The sequence below is a fragment of the Carcharodon carcharias genome, chromosome 30, assembly GCF_017639515.1.
Source record: "Carcharodon carcharias isolate sCarCar2 chromosome 30, sCarCar2.pri, whole genome shotgun sequence".
Lineage (NCBI taxonomy): Eukaryota > Metazoa > Chordata > Chondrichthyes > Lamniformes > Lamnidae > Carcharodon > Carcharodon carcharias.
This window is the reverse complement of record NC_054496.1, coordinates 17,314,689-17,331,185: the sequence shown is the minus strand read 5'-3', so window position 1 is coordinate 17,331,185 and position 16,497 is coordinate 17,314,689. Positions and strand designations below refer to the sequence as shown.

Below are 16,497 nucleotides of genomic sequence, written 5' to 3'. Positions count from 1 at the left end.
GGAGAGAGAGAGAGAGAGAGAGACGAGGAAGCAAAAGGCAGTGAGGCTGTTTGTAGCTGCAAATCCCAGGCTTGGATTCCGCTCGGAACTTTTTTCTCCGAGTTTTGAAACTTTTTTGTTTCGTTTGGAAACATGTTCCTTTGTCGCTGTTTAAACTGAAGAATCAGACTGAGCACCAAAAGTTTTCTGTGTTTTTTTTTGGTGATTTGGATTGGGGGGTGGGTGGGGGGAGGGAAGGAGGTTTGAGGGGAGGAATTCTTGGAAAGTTTTCAAAGTTTGTGGGACCTTCGTGCGAAGAAAACTTCTGGACCCTCCGCTTGGAATAACGGAGACAAGAGTGTGTAAAGTGGCCGGGAGTGGAGACTGGGGACTGCTGGAGTGACAGGGGAGCTGGAGCCCGTGAGAAAAAGAGGTAGAGACACAGCCAAAGTCCCGGGGTAAGAGGCGAGCCAGAGCCCCCGCTCCCCCCCCCCACCATGTCCAAGTGCAAGGAGGACGGGAGTTATACTCCAACTGCAGCGATCGTGAGGATTCCGGACAGTGAAGATGCCTGTGATTCAGAGCCCGAGGTCGCAGGTGGTGGTCGAGATCGTAGAGCCCCCCGAGGCAGGAGGATGTTGATCTTCCTGGACATGATCTGCATTATACTGGGTAAGACCTCAATGGGACTCAAAGAGCCCATAACCTCTATGACTCTGCTAATTATTATTGGGCGGAATATAACTCAGTTTCTGCGGGAAAAACCTTATTAAATCCAGGATTAGCATTTCTGTTTACATTTGGGCTGTGAAATTATTTGAGTGAAGATTGCATGCTTTAATATTATTGCCCCGAAGATAATCCTTCCCATCTCCGTAACATCGGTGTCCACCAAAGTTGCTGGGCAGTGATTTTCCTCCGTGCATGCTCTTGTCCTGATTTACATTTCATCTGCAACTTTGCTCTATCCAGCCTCTGCTATCTCCTGGAGTCTGTATCCCCACCCACACCCCTTTACTCAGCTTTCCTATGCCTCTGCTCCCAATTCTCTTAACTACCTTTGCTTCCATACATTTCATTGAAAGTTACCTACTTCAGCCACCTCCCTCCTCAAGTCCACTCATTGCTCTTTCCCATTTCCCCTGTCCCAGTTAATTTTTCAGGCCCTTGATCAATGTGTCACAGAGTCATTGTGGTACAGAAGGAGGCTATTCAGCCCATTTAGCCCATGCCAGCTCCCTGCAGAGCAATCCAGCCAGTCCCATTCCCCCCCTGCTCTGTGCCAGTGTGGAAGGTACTATGTCAGTAACAGGGCACCCACCCCCAATCTGTGTGGGAGTCCGATATAACACCACACTGGGAGCGACAGTCAACACTCGGGATGATTGCAACAAACTGGAGAACACTTAATAAACTTTCAGATCGGGCATGGAACTGGAGAATGAATTTCAACTCACCATAAGTGTGAGGTGTCCTGGTCAGAAAAACGAGGAGGAGGTCACATATTACTTAGAAAATGAGAATACTGGGGTTGGGGAGTAAAGGAATCTGGCAGGATATACAAATATTAGAAGTCGCAATGCAGGTCAATAAAGCCATTTTAAACATAAGAGCAACCCTAGCACTCGGGGTTATTTCTGAAGGGATTGGGTGGAAAAGTTGTGTAGTGAAGGCTGTTGATATAAAATAGCTGCCAAGAGATCAAATAGGAAATTCAGAGAGTAGTGAGAATGCCAAACTTGCTACCATGGGGTTTGTTGAGGTGAATATTAGAGGTGTATTTAAGGGAAGAAAGGAATACAGGGTTATGCTGATATAGAATTAGGTGAGGAAGAATGGGAGGTGGCTAGACTTGGAACCCTAAGTGTCAATGTGGATAGCTGGGCTCAGTGACCAGTTTCCGTGCTGTATATTCTGTGTAATCCAATGAAAAATGTTTTTTTTTACAATTCTCATCCTTATATTCAAATCCCTCTACCACCTCACCCCTCGCAAACACAGTAATATTGCCCAGCCCTACACTGCTCCAATATCTTTGCGCTCCTCCAGTTGTGACCTCCTGCGCATCCCCAATTTTCATCACCGCCATCAGTTGCCAAGGTCTTAACCTCCAGAATTCCCCCCCTAAATGTCAATTTCCTGCTCTCCTAAACCTCGCTTTCCTCCTTAAAGACACTCAATAAAACCAAATTTTGGCCAAATTTGCAGTTACCTCTACTAATTCTCCACTGAGGTTAGTGTAGAATTTTGATCATGCTCCTGTGATGTGCCTTCGGACAGTTTACTACATCAAAGGTGCTATATAGATGCAAGTTGTTGTGTGCATGGGGTGTTGAGCCTCAGCCCATGACCCCTCTTCCCAGCAATGCAGGTGGGAGTCTGGATCTTGTTAGTTAGCACTGTACAGCATTAGTACCCAGCTGTCTGCCAGCTGTGTCACTGAAACCACTGGGAAATTAAAGTCACCTCATGCCAAAGCTTGATGTGGAATATCTGTTGGCAACTAGGAGAGATTGAGAATGAAACCAGGAATGGGTGTGTGGTGAAAAGGAAAAGTGTACTCTGGTAATCTGAAATAACAGCAAATGCTGGAGGTACACAAGAAGCCCGTGAGTATGTGATATGAAAGGTCAGGTTAACGTTTGAGGTGAAGATTACTTCATCTGACCTCCTGTCTTTTCTCTACATATGGTGATGCATCTGCTGCAGAGTTCCAGCATTTCCAGTTCTAATTAGTTCAAGGCCAGTGTTAAACAATGAAAAATAGAGTCAGTTTGACATAGATCAACTATAATCTTATTAAATGGTGGAGCAAGCTTGAGGGGCTATATGGCCTCCTCTACTCCTGCATCTATTTTGCTGTACTTATTTAGCAATATTTGGTATTGGCCAAATGATATAATCATTTACTGGGCAATAACCTTCACTTTTACTTTAACCGGTCAGTCAATGTACTCTTCTGTGAAGTGGAAATGGATGATAGAATAATTAACTATCATTAGTCCTTTGTGGTGCCTCCTGTGATGTTTACGATTGACAAGGCAAGTTTAGTCTTGTGGTTAAATATTAAGAGAAAGTTGGAAAATAGAAAGGTCTGAGCTCAAGTCCCACTTTACGTAAATCAAGGCTGACACTACTGTGCAGTCCTGGGGGAGTGCTACACTGTCAGAGGTGCCATCTTCCAGCACCTGAAGCTCCATCTTCAAACTTGGGGGGCATAAAAGATCCCATGGTACTATTTTGAAGAAGAGCAGGGGAGTTAATGCCCTGTGTCCTGGCCAATATTTATTCCTCAATCAGCATCACAAAAGGAACCGATTATCTAGTCACTGTGGGATCTTACTGTGTGCAAATTGGTGGCCATGTTTCCTACATTACAACAGTGACTACACCACAAATGAGCTTCAGTGGCTGTAAAGTGCTTTCATACACTTGGTGGTCATGAGATGTGTCATATAAGTACAATTTGTTTTTCGTTTTATGTAAACCGATTCTCCCACAGATCCTTCCCTGCAGCCACTGATTTGAGCTAATCATTCTATTAGGTGCCACAGATGCATCTTTAGCTTCAAAGTGGTTTCAGAATCAAAACCATTCCCAATTGGATCAATTGGAAATTCAGACCCTTATTCTGTCTCTCTTGTCCCCAACCAGTTGAGATGAGTTTAAATTTCAGATCACAGCATTGTTGTATCTGTGCAGTCAGATCATACCTGAAGCTGGAAATTACTCTCTGATGAGGATCAATGTTAGGGTCACTCACTCCAGAGTGTCACTGTAGGCTTAACACTTGCATATTCAAAGGATGAGGTGGGATGGTACAATTGGTCTCAGGTGTCCTGGGCTTGCACAAGGGAAAATCAACTAGGGTTTCTGTTCCTAGTCACTACAGAGACTGAGATCAGGCTCAACTTTGATAATGCTCTCAGTAAAATAGTCTATCGCTGGTTATTGCCTGCTGGTTATTGCTTTCTTCAGCAAGCCTTTCAATGCCCTTGGAGCAATTCTTGTCCAATACCTTCAGGGCATGAAATGTGAAACAATTTTTTTTGTTTGGTAGTACAGAACTTGAGTATCACTAAAAAAAGAGACATGTCTAAGCTTTTCGTTTTGCACTCATCAAGACACTCACAAGAATACCAATATAAATGGGAAAATGACAATTTGTACTGTTTGTGGTGCATTCTCCATGGCAACGCCACTTGCCAACCAATCAGTACTCTCTTCACACAGTATAAATTGTTGTTTTCCCCCTTATTCTTACGAGTGTCCTGTTGAGTGCAAGACGAAAAGCTTCGACTTGTCTCTTTTCTCAGCAATATTTTTTTAAAATTCATTCGCAGGATGTCAACATCATTGGAAGGACCAGAATATATTGCCCTACCTTATACAACTGGGTGGCTTGTTAGGCCATTTCAGAAGGCAGTTAAGAGTCAACAACATTGCTGTGGGTCTGGGGTCACATGTAGGCCAGACCGGGTAAGGATGACAGATTTCCTTCCCTAAAGGGCATTACTGAAACAGATGGGTTTTTATGACAATCACTTTCATGGTCACCATCACTGAGACTAGCTTTTAATTCCAGATTTATTTAATTAATTGAATTTGCATCCCCCAGCTGCTGTGCCTGGATTTAAAACCATTCCTCTGGACCATTAGTCTAGGTCTCTGAATTACTAGACCAGTATTGTAACCTCTATGCTACTGTATGCAGAGCAGGGAATCCAGTTGTAACTTTCTGATGTAAACAGCATGGAGTGGGACCGTACAGGGATTTTCTGGCTGGAAGTGGACTTCAGTTGCACAGGTGCACTTCCCTGTGTAAGGTCTTGAATTTAAATCCCCAAATTTCCAACCATTACAAATGCTATAAAACTTCAACAAGTTTTAAAAAAAAATCAGCACTTTGTATGTGTGGAGTGGAATCGAGGTTTGAATTTGGATTTGATCCCAGTGATATTATGGAACCTAGTACTTAGTAACTAAGTCCTGATCCGCAATTAGTATGGAAGGAACGACTGGTTTGTTATTATTGTCACTCATTGACTAAGAACCATCAACCATAAAAATCAGTTTATGTGGAGCATTTTAGTGAATTACTGGCTGTAATCCAATCAGAAAATTCAAATGACTACTGGAAGGGAACTTGAATAGGTTTTCCTTGTTTTCCTCGCTAAAAGCGTAAGAGGGAGGTGATGGAGAAGAGGCAAGAGGCAGACACCGAGGAAGCGACCATTTTGTTGCAATGTTTAAACCCTTGAGTAGATTTGTTGTTTTGACTCCCAATGAGTTATCAGCTGTAAAACTATAGCAGGTGCTCCTAAGAATGGCCCAGTGCCTAGACAGAGCACAACCTGTGGAGGTTTAGCTGTTCAGATGGAGCTGTTAAAAACATAAAAACTGCGGATGCTGGAAATCCAAAACAAAAACAGAATTACCTGGAAAAACTCAGCAGGTCTGGCAGCATCGGCGGAGAAGAAAAGAGTTGACGTTTCGAGTCCTCATGACCCTTCAACAGAACTGAGTGAACCCAAGGAAAGGGGTGAAATATAAGCTGGTTTAAGGTGTGTGGGGGGCGGGGTGGGGGTTTGGGTGGGGGGAGAGAAGTGGAGGGGTTTGGTGTGGTTGTAGGGACAAACAAGCAGTGATAGAAGCAGATCATCAAAAGATGTCACAGACAACAGAACAAAAGAACACAGAGGTGTTGAAGTTGGTGATATTATCTAAACGAATGTGCTAATTAAGAATGGATGGTAGGGCACTCAAGGTATAGCTCTAGTGGGGGTGGGGGAGCATAAAAGATTTTAAAATATTTAAAAATAATGGAAATAGGTGGGAAAAGAAAAATCTATATAATTTATTGGAAAAAACAAAAGGAAGGGGGAAGAAACAGAAAGGGGGTGAGGATGGAGGATGGAGCTCAAGACCTAAAGTTGTTGAATTCAATATTCAGTCCGGAAGGCTGTAAAGTGCCTAGTTGGAAGATGAGGTGTTGTTCCTCCAGTTTGCGTTGGGCTTCACTGGAACAATGCAGCAAGCCAAGGACAGACATGTGGGCAAGAGAGCAGGGTGGAGTGTTAAAATGGCAAGCGACAGGGAGGTTTGGGTCATTCTTGCGGACAGACCCTTCACTTCCTCTCACCTCACCGTCCAAGGGCCCAAACACTCCTTTCAAGTGAAGCAGCATTTCACTTGCATTTCCCCCAACTGTCTACTGCATTCATTGCTCCCAATGTGGTCTCCTCTACATTGGAGAGACCAAACGCAGACTGGGTGACCACTTTGCAGAACACCTGCGGTCTGTCTGCAAGAATGATGATCTGCTTCTATCACTGCTTGTTTGTCCCTACAACCACACCACCCCCCTCCACTTCTCTCCCCCCACCCAAACCTCCCCCCCCCCCCCAATACACACCTTAAACCAGCTTATATTTCACCCCTTCCTTGGATTCACTCAGTTCTGTTGAAGGGTCATGAGGACTCGAAACGTCAACTCTTTTCTTCTCCGCCGATGCTGCAAAACCTGCTGAGTTTTTCCAGATGGAGCTGTGTTAGCCTGGACTGCCCCTTACGAAGTCACTGCTCAGGTACTGCCCTTGGGGATTTGAGGATAATTGCTGAGAGAAGCGCCTGTAAACTCACAGCACCAGTTCCTGCCACCTGGAAGAGGTCAGCTCAAGGTCAAACATACCAGCTGAAAATAACTGGTTTTCTTCCTATTGTTTAAAACAAAAATACTCTTGGCACACATGTTTTGCCAAGGTCCTGTGAATGGAGGTGCTGTGTAGGTGGAGGTGAGTGGACTGCCTGCTCTCCTTCAGTATAAAGCAAGATAATCTGGGTATGAGGCAGGTTTACAGACATGCAACCCAAGCAGTGTGAAGCTCCCTGTTCTGTAGATACACTACTTGACTAATAGGTTCCTTGGTAATTTTGCAACAACTGCACCGTGTGGTGTAACCTGTCTATAAAAATTACAGTGCAACAGCTCTCTTGGTATGCAGTTTATTTATCGCCACTGGGCTGCTGTGTTCCGATCTCTGTGGTCCCCTTTTAAAGATAAAGGTAAAGACTAACTCAAAGGGAAGTCATGATTTTATGGTGGAGATTTGCAGACATTGGGGCAGCTGGTATTGTGCGGTCTCTTACAGAAAAGGCACTCCTTAATATCCAAAATACTGAGTATACAAGAATTAGTGAAGCCATATCAAACTAAAGACGCCAACAGGAGCAGGCTTCTGATGTACCTGATTAGTTGTGGGTCTCTACTATGGTCAAACTACTTGGTTAATAGGAAATCAATCTTATACACCTGCCTTTTCACATTTTTTTTCATATTGATATTGTTACCTTTTATAATTCTGTTTAAAATTTGCTTAGAATCAACTCATGGAATGGTTACAGAACACGAGGCCATTCGACCCCATCGTGCTTGTGCTAGCTCTCTGCAAGTTCGACTTAGCTACTTCCACTCTCATGCCTTTTCCCTGTGCCCCTGCAATTTTTTTTCGCTTGGGATAATTATCTAGTTCTCTTTTGAAAACCACCACTGAATTTGCCTCCACCACACTGTCAGGCAATGCATTCCAGATCCCAACCACTCGCTGCATTTTTTAAAAAAAAAACATGAGTTTTTCCTCATGTCGCCTCTGATTCTTCTGCCACCTCAAATCGGTACCTTCTGGGTCTCTACCTGGCCGCCAATGGAAACAGTTTCCCCCTACCTGCTCAGGCCAGACCCCTCATGATTTTGAACACCCCTATCAAATCTACTCTTAACCTTCTCTTCTTGAAGCAGAACAACCCCAGCTTCTCCAATCTAACCACATAACTGAAGTCCCTTATGCCTGGAACCATTCTTGTAAATCTTTTTCTTTTACTAAGCTCTTGGTTCCCTGTCTTAATGTTTCTTCCTTTGGCTTGACGTCATTCCTGTTCAATTACACTCCAATGATGCTCCTCTGGGCACTTTACTATATTAAAGGCACTTTTTAAATGCATTTTGTTGATATCAGAGCAGCGTGTAGTGTTGTGACATGCATATGTACATTACAACAGAAAGGTGGCTGTACTGTAGTACTGTGGTGCTGTAATGCCTGAATTGTGTAATTCTGAAGCCACCAGGGTTCAACTGGTCTTAAGTTAGTTGATTCAAACCAGAGTTTAGCTTTGTGTGAACTCCTAGTCTTGATGCCTTGGGTTAGGGAGGATGTCAGTCCTCATCATGACCCTCCCAGAAGACCAGGTGTACGTGAGTGCTTCATGAGGATGCAGTGAAGTCAGTGGCCGTTCTCTGGGCACCCGCAGCCCTCTGGTAGCTTGTCCACGTGTAGGGCTCAGGTGTGATGCCCTTCATGGTTCAATAACCCATTGCATAGGCCATGGTAGGGGAGGTGTGGTACTCTGGAGATCTACAAACACCTGCAGAACAGTACATTAGCACGTATGGGAGAGAAGAAAATAGGAATTGAAGAAAGGTTACTGATCCCAAGAGGCATTAGCACAATTGAATGGTATATAGCCCCCAACTCAGGATCAGAATAAATGTATGCACAGAAACATTGGCTTGTAATCAATGCAGTGTATAGATGCCAAAGAGCATTGCTAGCACCCACCGCATAAAAAAATTGATAGTTTATTGGCTGTGATTCTAAGAGGCAGGATTCAGCATGTGCTGCCTTAGTTCTCATTCCTGTTCCTAAAGGTGTCTGTCCAGGAATGTTACCTGCCTGAGGCAATGAATACCAGGTGATATGCAGCAGCAAGAATGGACATGGTCCCTATGTGCCCTCAAGCAGTTTAAAAACAGAACAGGCCAGCAATTATCCATCAAGTGTTTAAATATCTGCTTCTTGGAAATGGCCCTTGTTTACGTTTCACCTGCAGGCAGCTCGAAGCTGGAACTTTCCCAGGCAAGTTGCCCAATACCAAAGGAAAGTTTGGAACTGCCCCCTGCCCTCCCCCTGCCAAAAATCGTCAAGGTCTTTCTGTCAGTTCCCCATCTATCAAATGCATTGAATGGGACTGATTGGACTGCTGTGTGGATAGCTGGCCTAGACTCAATGGGCCGAATGCAATGACTATGAATTGATGGCATTGTTGGAGCATTAAGCTGGGATGAGTGTAAGTATTCCAATTGGGATCCAGGTGGCTGGAAATCCTGGAAAAAGACAAAACAATCTCCATCTATAAATCCTATAATTTGGCCAAAGTTTGTATTAATGTGGGAGTATTTTCTCTTCTCCTCTTCCGGAGGTAATGACAGTTCTATGGGTAATGGCAACTCCCCCATACCTCACTGAGGAGCCAATTCTTCATGTGTGACCGAAGGCTGAGTGAGTAGACAGGTTATTCGATAGTCAGGAGGCATTAAAGGAAGCTTCATTCCATCTTTGTCCAACACACAAGCACATTCCATAACGGGCCACTGCATAAGGGTCAGGAATGGAACCCTGACCGATTTATCCTCTTGAATGCTTTATCAATAATAACAGATTGCTGGTGCCCATGTTGAGATCAGTACATATCAGGAGTTGAACCTGTGACTTTCCTGGTCTGTAGGATTCTTAAATTTAATTTGATGCCCAACCCTAACCTCAAGATCGGCACCACATCCACCAACATTCACTCCCTCCACCACCGTCACACAGTAGCAGCAATGTGTACCATCTACAAGATATACTACAGCAACTCACCAAGGCTCCTTTGACAGCATCTTCCAAACCCACGTCCACTACCATCTAGAAGGACAAGGGCAGCAGATACATGGGAACACCACCACCTGGAAGTTCCCCTCCAAGCCACTCACCATCCTGACTTGGAAATATATCACTGTTCCTTCACTGTTGCTAGGTCAAAATCCTGGAATTCCCTCCCTAACAGCGCTGTGGGTGTACCTACACCACATGGACTGCAGCGGTTCAAGAAGGCAGCTCACCAGCAGTTAGGGATGGGCAATAAATGCTGGCCCAGCCAGCGAAGCTCACATCCCGTGAATGAATTTAAAAAAAAAGATATGAAGTCTCAGATTCCTGATGCCATTGCTTGGCATGCACACTGAAAACAATGCCGTGTTGGAGAGCTGTGTGAACACATTAGGATTCACCCGTGAAGCTGTGTCAGGCCAGAGGTAATGGTGGACCATCAAGAGACGATGCTTCAGGTAGATTCTCTTAAAGCGCCTTTGAACAGATTATAGGCAACGTGAGACATCAGGTTATATTGGAAAGCGTTAGTGTGAAGGTATCAATCATATAGAGTCCTTTCAAAAGCCATCTATAATCTGCACGAGTGCACAGCAAGAAAAATAGAGAGGGGAAAAGAAAAGAGCTTAATCCCTGGTGCTCTATAAGCAACAAGCCAATGTCGAAGACTGTAATGGATTGAAGAATATAATTTTTAGAGCATCCTCCAAAATAGAATTTGTTCCTTTTTAAAAAATGTATTTATTTTTACCTTTTTAGCTTGCTTTCTGGACCTGTGTAATCCTCCTGCAGCAACGTAGGGGGCACAGTCTAGCTGACAGAGTCCACGCGCCTCCTTCCCCATCCCCCCCTCACCCGACTACCCCCACATGCCCTGCACCCCCAACGCAATGGCTTGGAGTATGGGCAGCAGAATAGCGTGCATTGTGTGCAAGGAGGATGAGATTATGTTGATCGTTTGAGTTTTAAAAATACTGGGGGAGCAATTCAATAGAAACGAGGATTGAGGGCTGTTTAGAATTAATGTGTCTGATTCAGACAGGCTGATGGAAATCAGTTTATTATGAAAGTACTGTTTAAAACTAGGGTCAGCTAGAGCCTTGTTAACTTGATGACTTTGCATTAGGAGCCAACCATCTTAAGTGCAGACTCCCCCAGGAGCCTCTTGAAGCAAAGGAAATTCAGAGCCACGTGTCGTCTGTAACGGAACAATTTGTGTCTGTGATCCGGTTAACATCTATGAAACTTCAGGTTAAGGACACTGACTACGCATTTGATATTGTTGGATTTTTTTCCAAGTTTAGCCTACCCCACGCACAAGAAGAATGCGCAATATTTATCTTAATTCTCATTTCATCTTGCTTAATAAGCATACTTCCATAAAACTGTCTGGGTCACAAGGTTGTGTTTGATAAATAAAAGCTGAAAAATATTAGTCTTGATTCACGCTTATATTTCTTTAGAAAAATTTTGGTAATTATCATGCACTCATAAGTACTGGATAGGAAGTGCAAACTTAACCCTTCCATGCGCACATACGAACAGGTTTGTATGAAAGGGTTAAGCCCCCCTAATTTTCTCAGCACTCTCCCAATGCTGCTGGCTTGCTGGGTTACAGTTCAATAGCAATTGGCTATCCAACAGAATCCTACATGTGGTTATTCTTAGTGTGAGCCTTGACATCGGCAAGATATTTGAACTGGAGGCCATACCTCCCATTCCTGTGCTTGTCCAACATCCAATTCTCACCAAATCTAGTGGGCAAGACAGATGAGTGCTTGGCTGCCAAGGGAGGGGTGGAGAGTGATGGGACTGGTGGAGCAAGGTGGTGCTCAAGAGTGTGAGGAACAAAATGATCGATGGACTGTAGGGCAGGGGAAAATGACAGAGATAGGAAGAGACATTCAAATTTTAAATTGCAGGACTTGGTGCGGGATTGGACAGTGGCTGCAGATTTTGGGTGAGCTGATGTTTACAGAGGGTTGCAGTAATTGAATCTGTAAGTGGCTGAGGGTTTCAGCCCCAAGGGGATGGAGACAGACAATGTTACGGTGAAGTTGGGGACACTCTTGTCTGTAAGTGAGAATGTGCTTCAGGTTGCACTCAGGACCAAGTCACCTAGACTGATGCTTTGGTGCAGTACCAAGGAGGTGCAGCATTGTTAGAAACTGTGTCCTTCCAACGAGATAGTAAACCAAGACCCTATGGCTCTTGCTATAGTTCAGGTGGACATGAAAGATCCCAAAACACAATTTGAAAAATTGCAGGAAGTTTTTCTGTTGTCTTGGCTAATATTCTCCTCTTCACCAATACCACAAGGACAACTTGACCAGTCAGAAATCTCATCGCTGTTCGTGGTATTTTTCCATGTGATAATTAATTGTGTTTTATTTGCCACATAACAGTGAGCACAATGCACAGCAAATACAACACACAGTATATTATTTGTTGTGATCTACTATAGACATCCAGAGTATATGAAAGCTGCTTTTTATAGACAAATACTTTCTCTTTCTGAGACTTTCCAAGGTATCCGAACCCAGAATTCAGCTACAGAGAGGGATAAAGCTTCCTTTTTGTTGTGGGAATGGGCTGAATGTGATCATTCGGGAACTGTCCTTTCAGCTAACCTTGGTACATTGCAGTGATCTGGTGTTCAGCCATGGAGGCCAGGAAGAACCCAGGTTTGTTCTGTATTCTGTGCTAAATTAACAGATGCCAGCTGGGTCTCTGGTGAAGAGTTACAGTCGTCCAGAATACCTGTGCCAAATTGGAGACATATTAGCTGGGTCTTAGGAACATTGAAATGTGCAGTACTGAGAAGGTTTGACTGCCCATAGAGATTTTTTTAAAATTAATTTACAGGATGTGGGCATGGTTGACAAGGCCAGTATTTAGTGCCCATCCCCTTGAGAAGGTGTAATGAACTGCCTTCTTAATCCGCTGCAGTCCGGGTGGTGTAGTTATTCTGTAAAGCATGTTCGGAGTTCCTAGTTAAAGATGTTGGGTGAATTAGATTGGGCTTAGCTCAGGTATCTGCTGATATTTGTGACCACATAAGTAAGGTACTTGGGGATGGCTCCTCAATGTGTATCTGTATCTGGCCTTTAGGACTGGGTGGGGAGATAGAAAAAGTGTCCCTTGATCTCTGAAACCTGACTTCCACATGCCACCCCACACCCCCACCCCCATGCCACTGCCATGGCTCTTCAAGCTTCAATGCCAGCCCATGGCCCCTCATACCCCTTTGCCACTACTCACCCAGTATCCACTATGCAGACGTCAGGAGTCTTGTGGAGATGAAAAGAAAATAAACTCCTAATAATCTATGAGAGTTCTCATTTATATGCACTTTATACAGAAACAAATTCTCATCATGAAACCTATTAAAGGATTTTAAATCCCCTCAGGTTGTCAACCTGTTATTTAAAAAGAAACCAAACTTCTATTCAGTAGCCACATCAAAAACAGCTAATCCCTTAATAGCCTCTTAAAACTGTCAATCAAAATGCAAACTCAGCTCCCCCGCTGAAATGAGTGGTTTATAGCTTTTGAAACTCAGCCAGGCATTCATTAGGGGCTCAGCTGTAGTAACTGTCATTGGGAAATGAAGTCTATTGAAACTGCAGGAATAGATGGTAATTTTTTTTCTAAGCTATTCCAGATAGCCATCAATGCATTTCCAGCAGTGGATTTTATTTTTACTCTAATGGCTGCAGCCTATTTTTGTTATTAAAGGGCTGGGGATTTAAATAACTTCGGATCACAACACACAAACAGACCTTATCCACCCTTCAACAGCATTTACACCTCCTCCATAAATTTGTGACTCTCACACCGTGGGTTAAGAACCTTGGAACAGGGAAAATGGGGCCTGTTTGAACTCAGTACTAATTTCAAATGGCCATGCTGAGTTCAGGTTTCCTGCCTGTGCGATTCATTCTCTGCCCCTTTCCCTTGCAGACAAAAATGGGATCTGCCAGAAATGAGAGTGGGACTTCTGCATCTGGGTCCCGCCTGTCATTTTTAAAGGCCTCCAGAGTCAACCTGGCTCTGGATAGATCCAGCCTTTAGTGTCAAAAGCCATTGACAGATCAGAGAGGGCAGGCCACCTGGTTCAGGAGATAATTGCTAGCTTTGACCTGTAACTTTGAATAATTTAGCAGTGTATAAGATACAGGCACTCAGACAGACACCCACAAACCCTGCTTAGCCTTTCCATTTTTCCTCTTTTCCTGCCACTGCTTCAAATCAAGGCCCAATAGTGGCCTTGACCTGTATTTATGTAGGAGAATGGGAGAGAATCTGTCCCCCATTTATTCAATACATGCTCGTTTGCAAGACTTGTGAAAATGTGTGTCTTCAGAGGCAGGAGCCTCTGACATGCTTCCCACAAACAGCGCTTCCTTTGTCAGGAACATGCTGGTGTAAGGTAGCAATCCAAGCTTCAGAGCTTTATGTTCTTCTTTCTGTGCAGACTAGCATCATGCAGACTTTTACAATGACACAGCCATAATGTTGGGCAAGTCAGGTCACAATCTGTTTTGCTTTGTTGCAAATTAGCAGCAAAGACAAGTTTATAAAGTGACAGTGAAGTTAATTATAATGGAATGGAGGTGGATTATTTGGCTGACCAGGTGGGAGGATATGAGTTTTGTTTTGGCAACATTCAAAGACAGACTGAGTTTCTTGTATGCAGAGTTGAAGAAATGGAGAATGACTTGTAAATCTGGTGCAGAGTGTACAACAATAGTGCAGTCATCTGCAAACTGTCGGTCATGGATGCCTGTTTAGCTTTAGCATGGGAGTGACTGATGTTGAAAAGTTTTCTATCTAGGCAGTATTTAATACTGGCACCAGAGGATAGTTGACCTTTGATGAGGTGAATAGCCACTGTCAGATTCCCAGGTTCACAGCCCTGTTCTCCCTGTCGCTGATTCTCCCTCGCCACAGGACTTGGCAAATGGACCCCTGGAGAGGCCTGCGTGTGACTTTGTTTAATGTGGAGCCCTTGGGCACTGTCATTGTCCACACGATCGTGACAGGTTGGTGCTCAGATTTCGGTGACATTTCGAACCACGATGACTGGGACCACCTTGCAGCTGGTGAGATGCACAGTCTTCCTTTGCCAGCTCTGCTGTTGAGGACTTTTTGGGGCACATCTTGATTGGCACCTCCCAGCCCAACCCCCCGCCCCCTCCAACCTTGTCACGTGGGTGGCCCGACCAGGAGGAGGGGACTCCCAATGGCTTTGCCCAAGGGGTTGCCGGGGCGCACAGGCTTCTCCAGCACAGCGAGCGGAGATCCACGGAGGGAGTGAACATACTATAAACTAGCTGTCAACAAAACTTCACCAATACCAAAGAGTGCTGCTTTGCAAACCACCTATCCTGGATGACATTGTTGATAATTCCTGATGTATTGGTAAAATTTATTGTGAATCTAATTTCTGACTAAAATTAAAGCACAGTTGTGAAGCTTGACGCCCCCCTCAGGGTGTGGTACAGGAGCCCTGAAAGGTGTTTTGTTTCCTATGAATCCATGAATTGAGAGAGATCATTAAACCACATCTAGTAACATGCTCCATAAAAGCAAAACCTTTATTCTTTGCCTTTGTTCTGGAAATGGGTTGTGCTTTTGATAGCGCAGCCAGAACAGGGATATTCTCTGGGCATGTTAGCACAGCTTTCGTTTCTATCGGGCTGATTGCAGTAGTTAAATAGTGAGGGTGACCCATGGGCTTGGCACTGTGAGTATAATGTGTTTGCCTACAAAATGACAGCTGTTGAGGCTCAGCTTTTATTTTTGGTCTGGCCTCATCGTGAACTCCCAAACTTTCTCCATCTGTTGCTGAAGGGATGTTTTCCTTGGTGATTTGTCCTGCCATACCTTGCACAATTAACCACTCTTCACGTTCAAGTCCAGGCAGACGGTAACCAGAACTTCAGCCAAACTCAAACCTGCCTTTATTGGACCAGTTCTGGGTATCCTGGTGATGTGGCGATGCTGTTTCCCCTGGCTGGAGAGCCTATAGAACTAAGGGGCTCAGTCTCAGGATAAGAGATCAACCATTTCAGACTGAGATGAGAAATTTCTTCATCCGGGGGCTATAAATCTTGAATATTCTCAACAACTAAACACTTGAGTTTAGAAGAGTGCGGGGTGATTTGATTGAAGTATAAAAGATCCTGAACGGCCTTGACAAGGTGGACATCAAAAGGGTGGGTGAGTCCAGAATTAGGGGGCACTGTTTTCAAATTAGGGGTTGCCCTTTTAGGACAGAGATGAGGAGAATTTTTTTCTCTCAGAGGGTTGTACGACTTTGGAATTCTGCCTCAGAAGGTGGTGGAAGTGGGTTGTTTAATATATTTAAGGCAGAGGTAGATAGATTATTGTTCGGCAAGGGTATCGGAAGTTGTCGGGGTTAGATGACAATGTGGAAATCGAAACAGAAGAAGATCAGCCGTGATCTTATTGAATGGCGGAGCAGGTTCGAGGGGCTGAATGGTCTACTCCTGCTCCTATTCTTATGTTCTTATCCAATTCTAAAGGCTGAGATTGATAGATTTTTGAACACTTAAGGGAATCAAGGAGATATGTGGGTTTAGGCAGGAGAATGGAGTGGAGGTGTCTCTGAAGTTGTGCTGGAGCATGAATCAATAACCTTCGCAGTGGAGTGCTTTAGCTGGTAGCACTTAGTCAAATTTAGATCAGAACCAAAAACGGTTTGAATATTGAAGCGCTTATCTTCTATCATCGTGTCAAATAAAACAGGACTGTGCTCACAGCCAGTGGAAGGAATGGATGCAGGATT

The 16,497-nt window shown here is 44.2% G+C and overlaps 1 protein-coding gene across 2 annotated transcripts in view; it reads left to right on the top strand.

Moving 5' to 3' along the window:
- The first annotated feature begins 242 nt into the window (after positions 1-242).
- Positions 243-16,497, top strand: part of LOC121271299 (phospholipid phosphatase 3-like) — a 106,974-nt gene continuing 90,719 nt past the window's right edge. For both annotated transcript variants that reach the window (XM_041177189.1, XM_041177188.1), the window contains exon 1: positions 243-651. In XM_041177189.1, the coding sequence (XP_041033123.1) occupies positions 477-651 (175 nt within the window). In that variant the 5' untranslated portion in view covers positions 243-476. The remainder of the gene's footprint in view (positions 652-16,497) is intronic.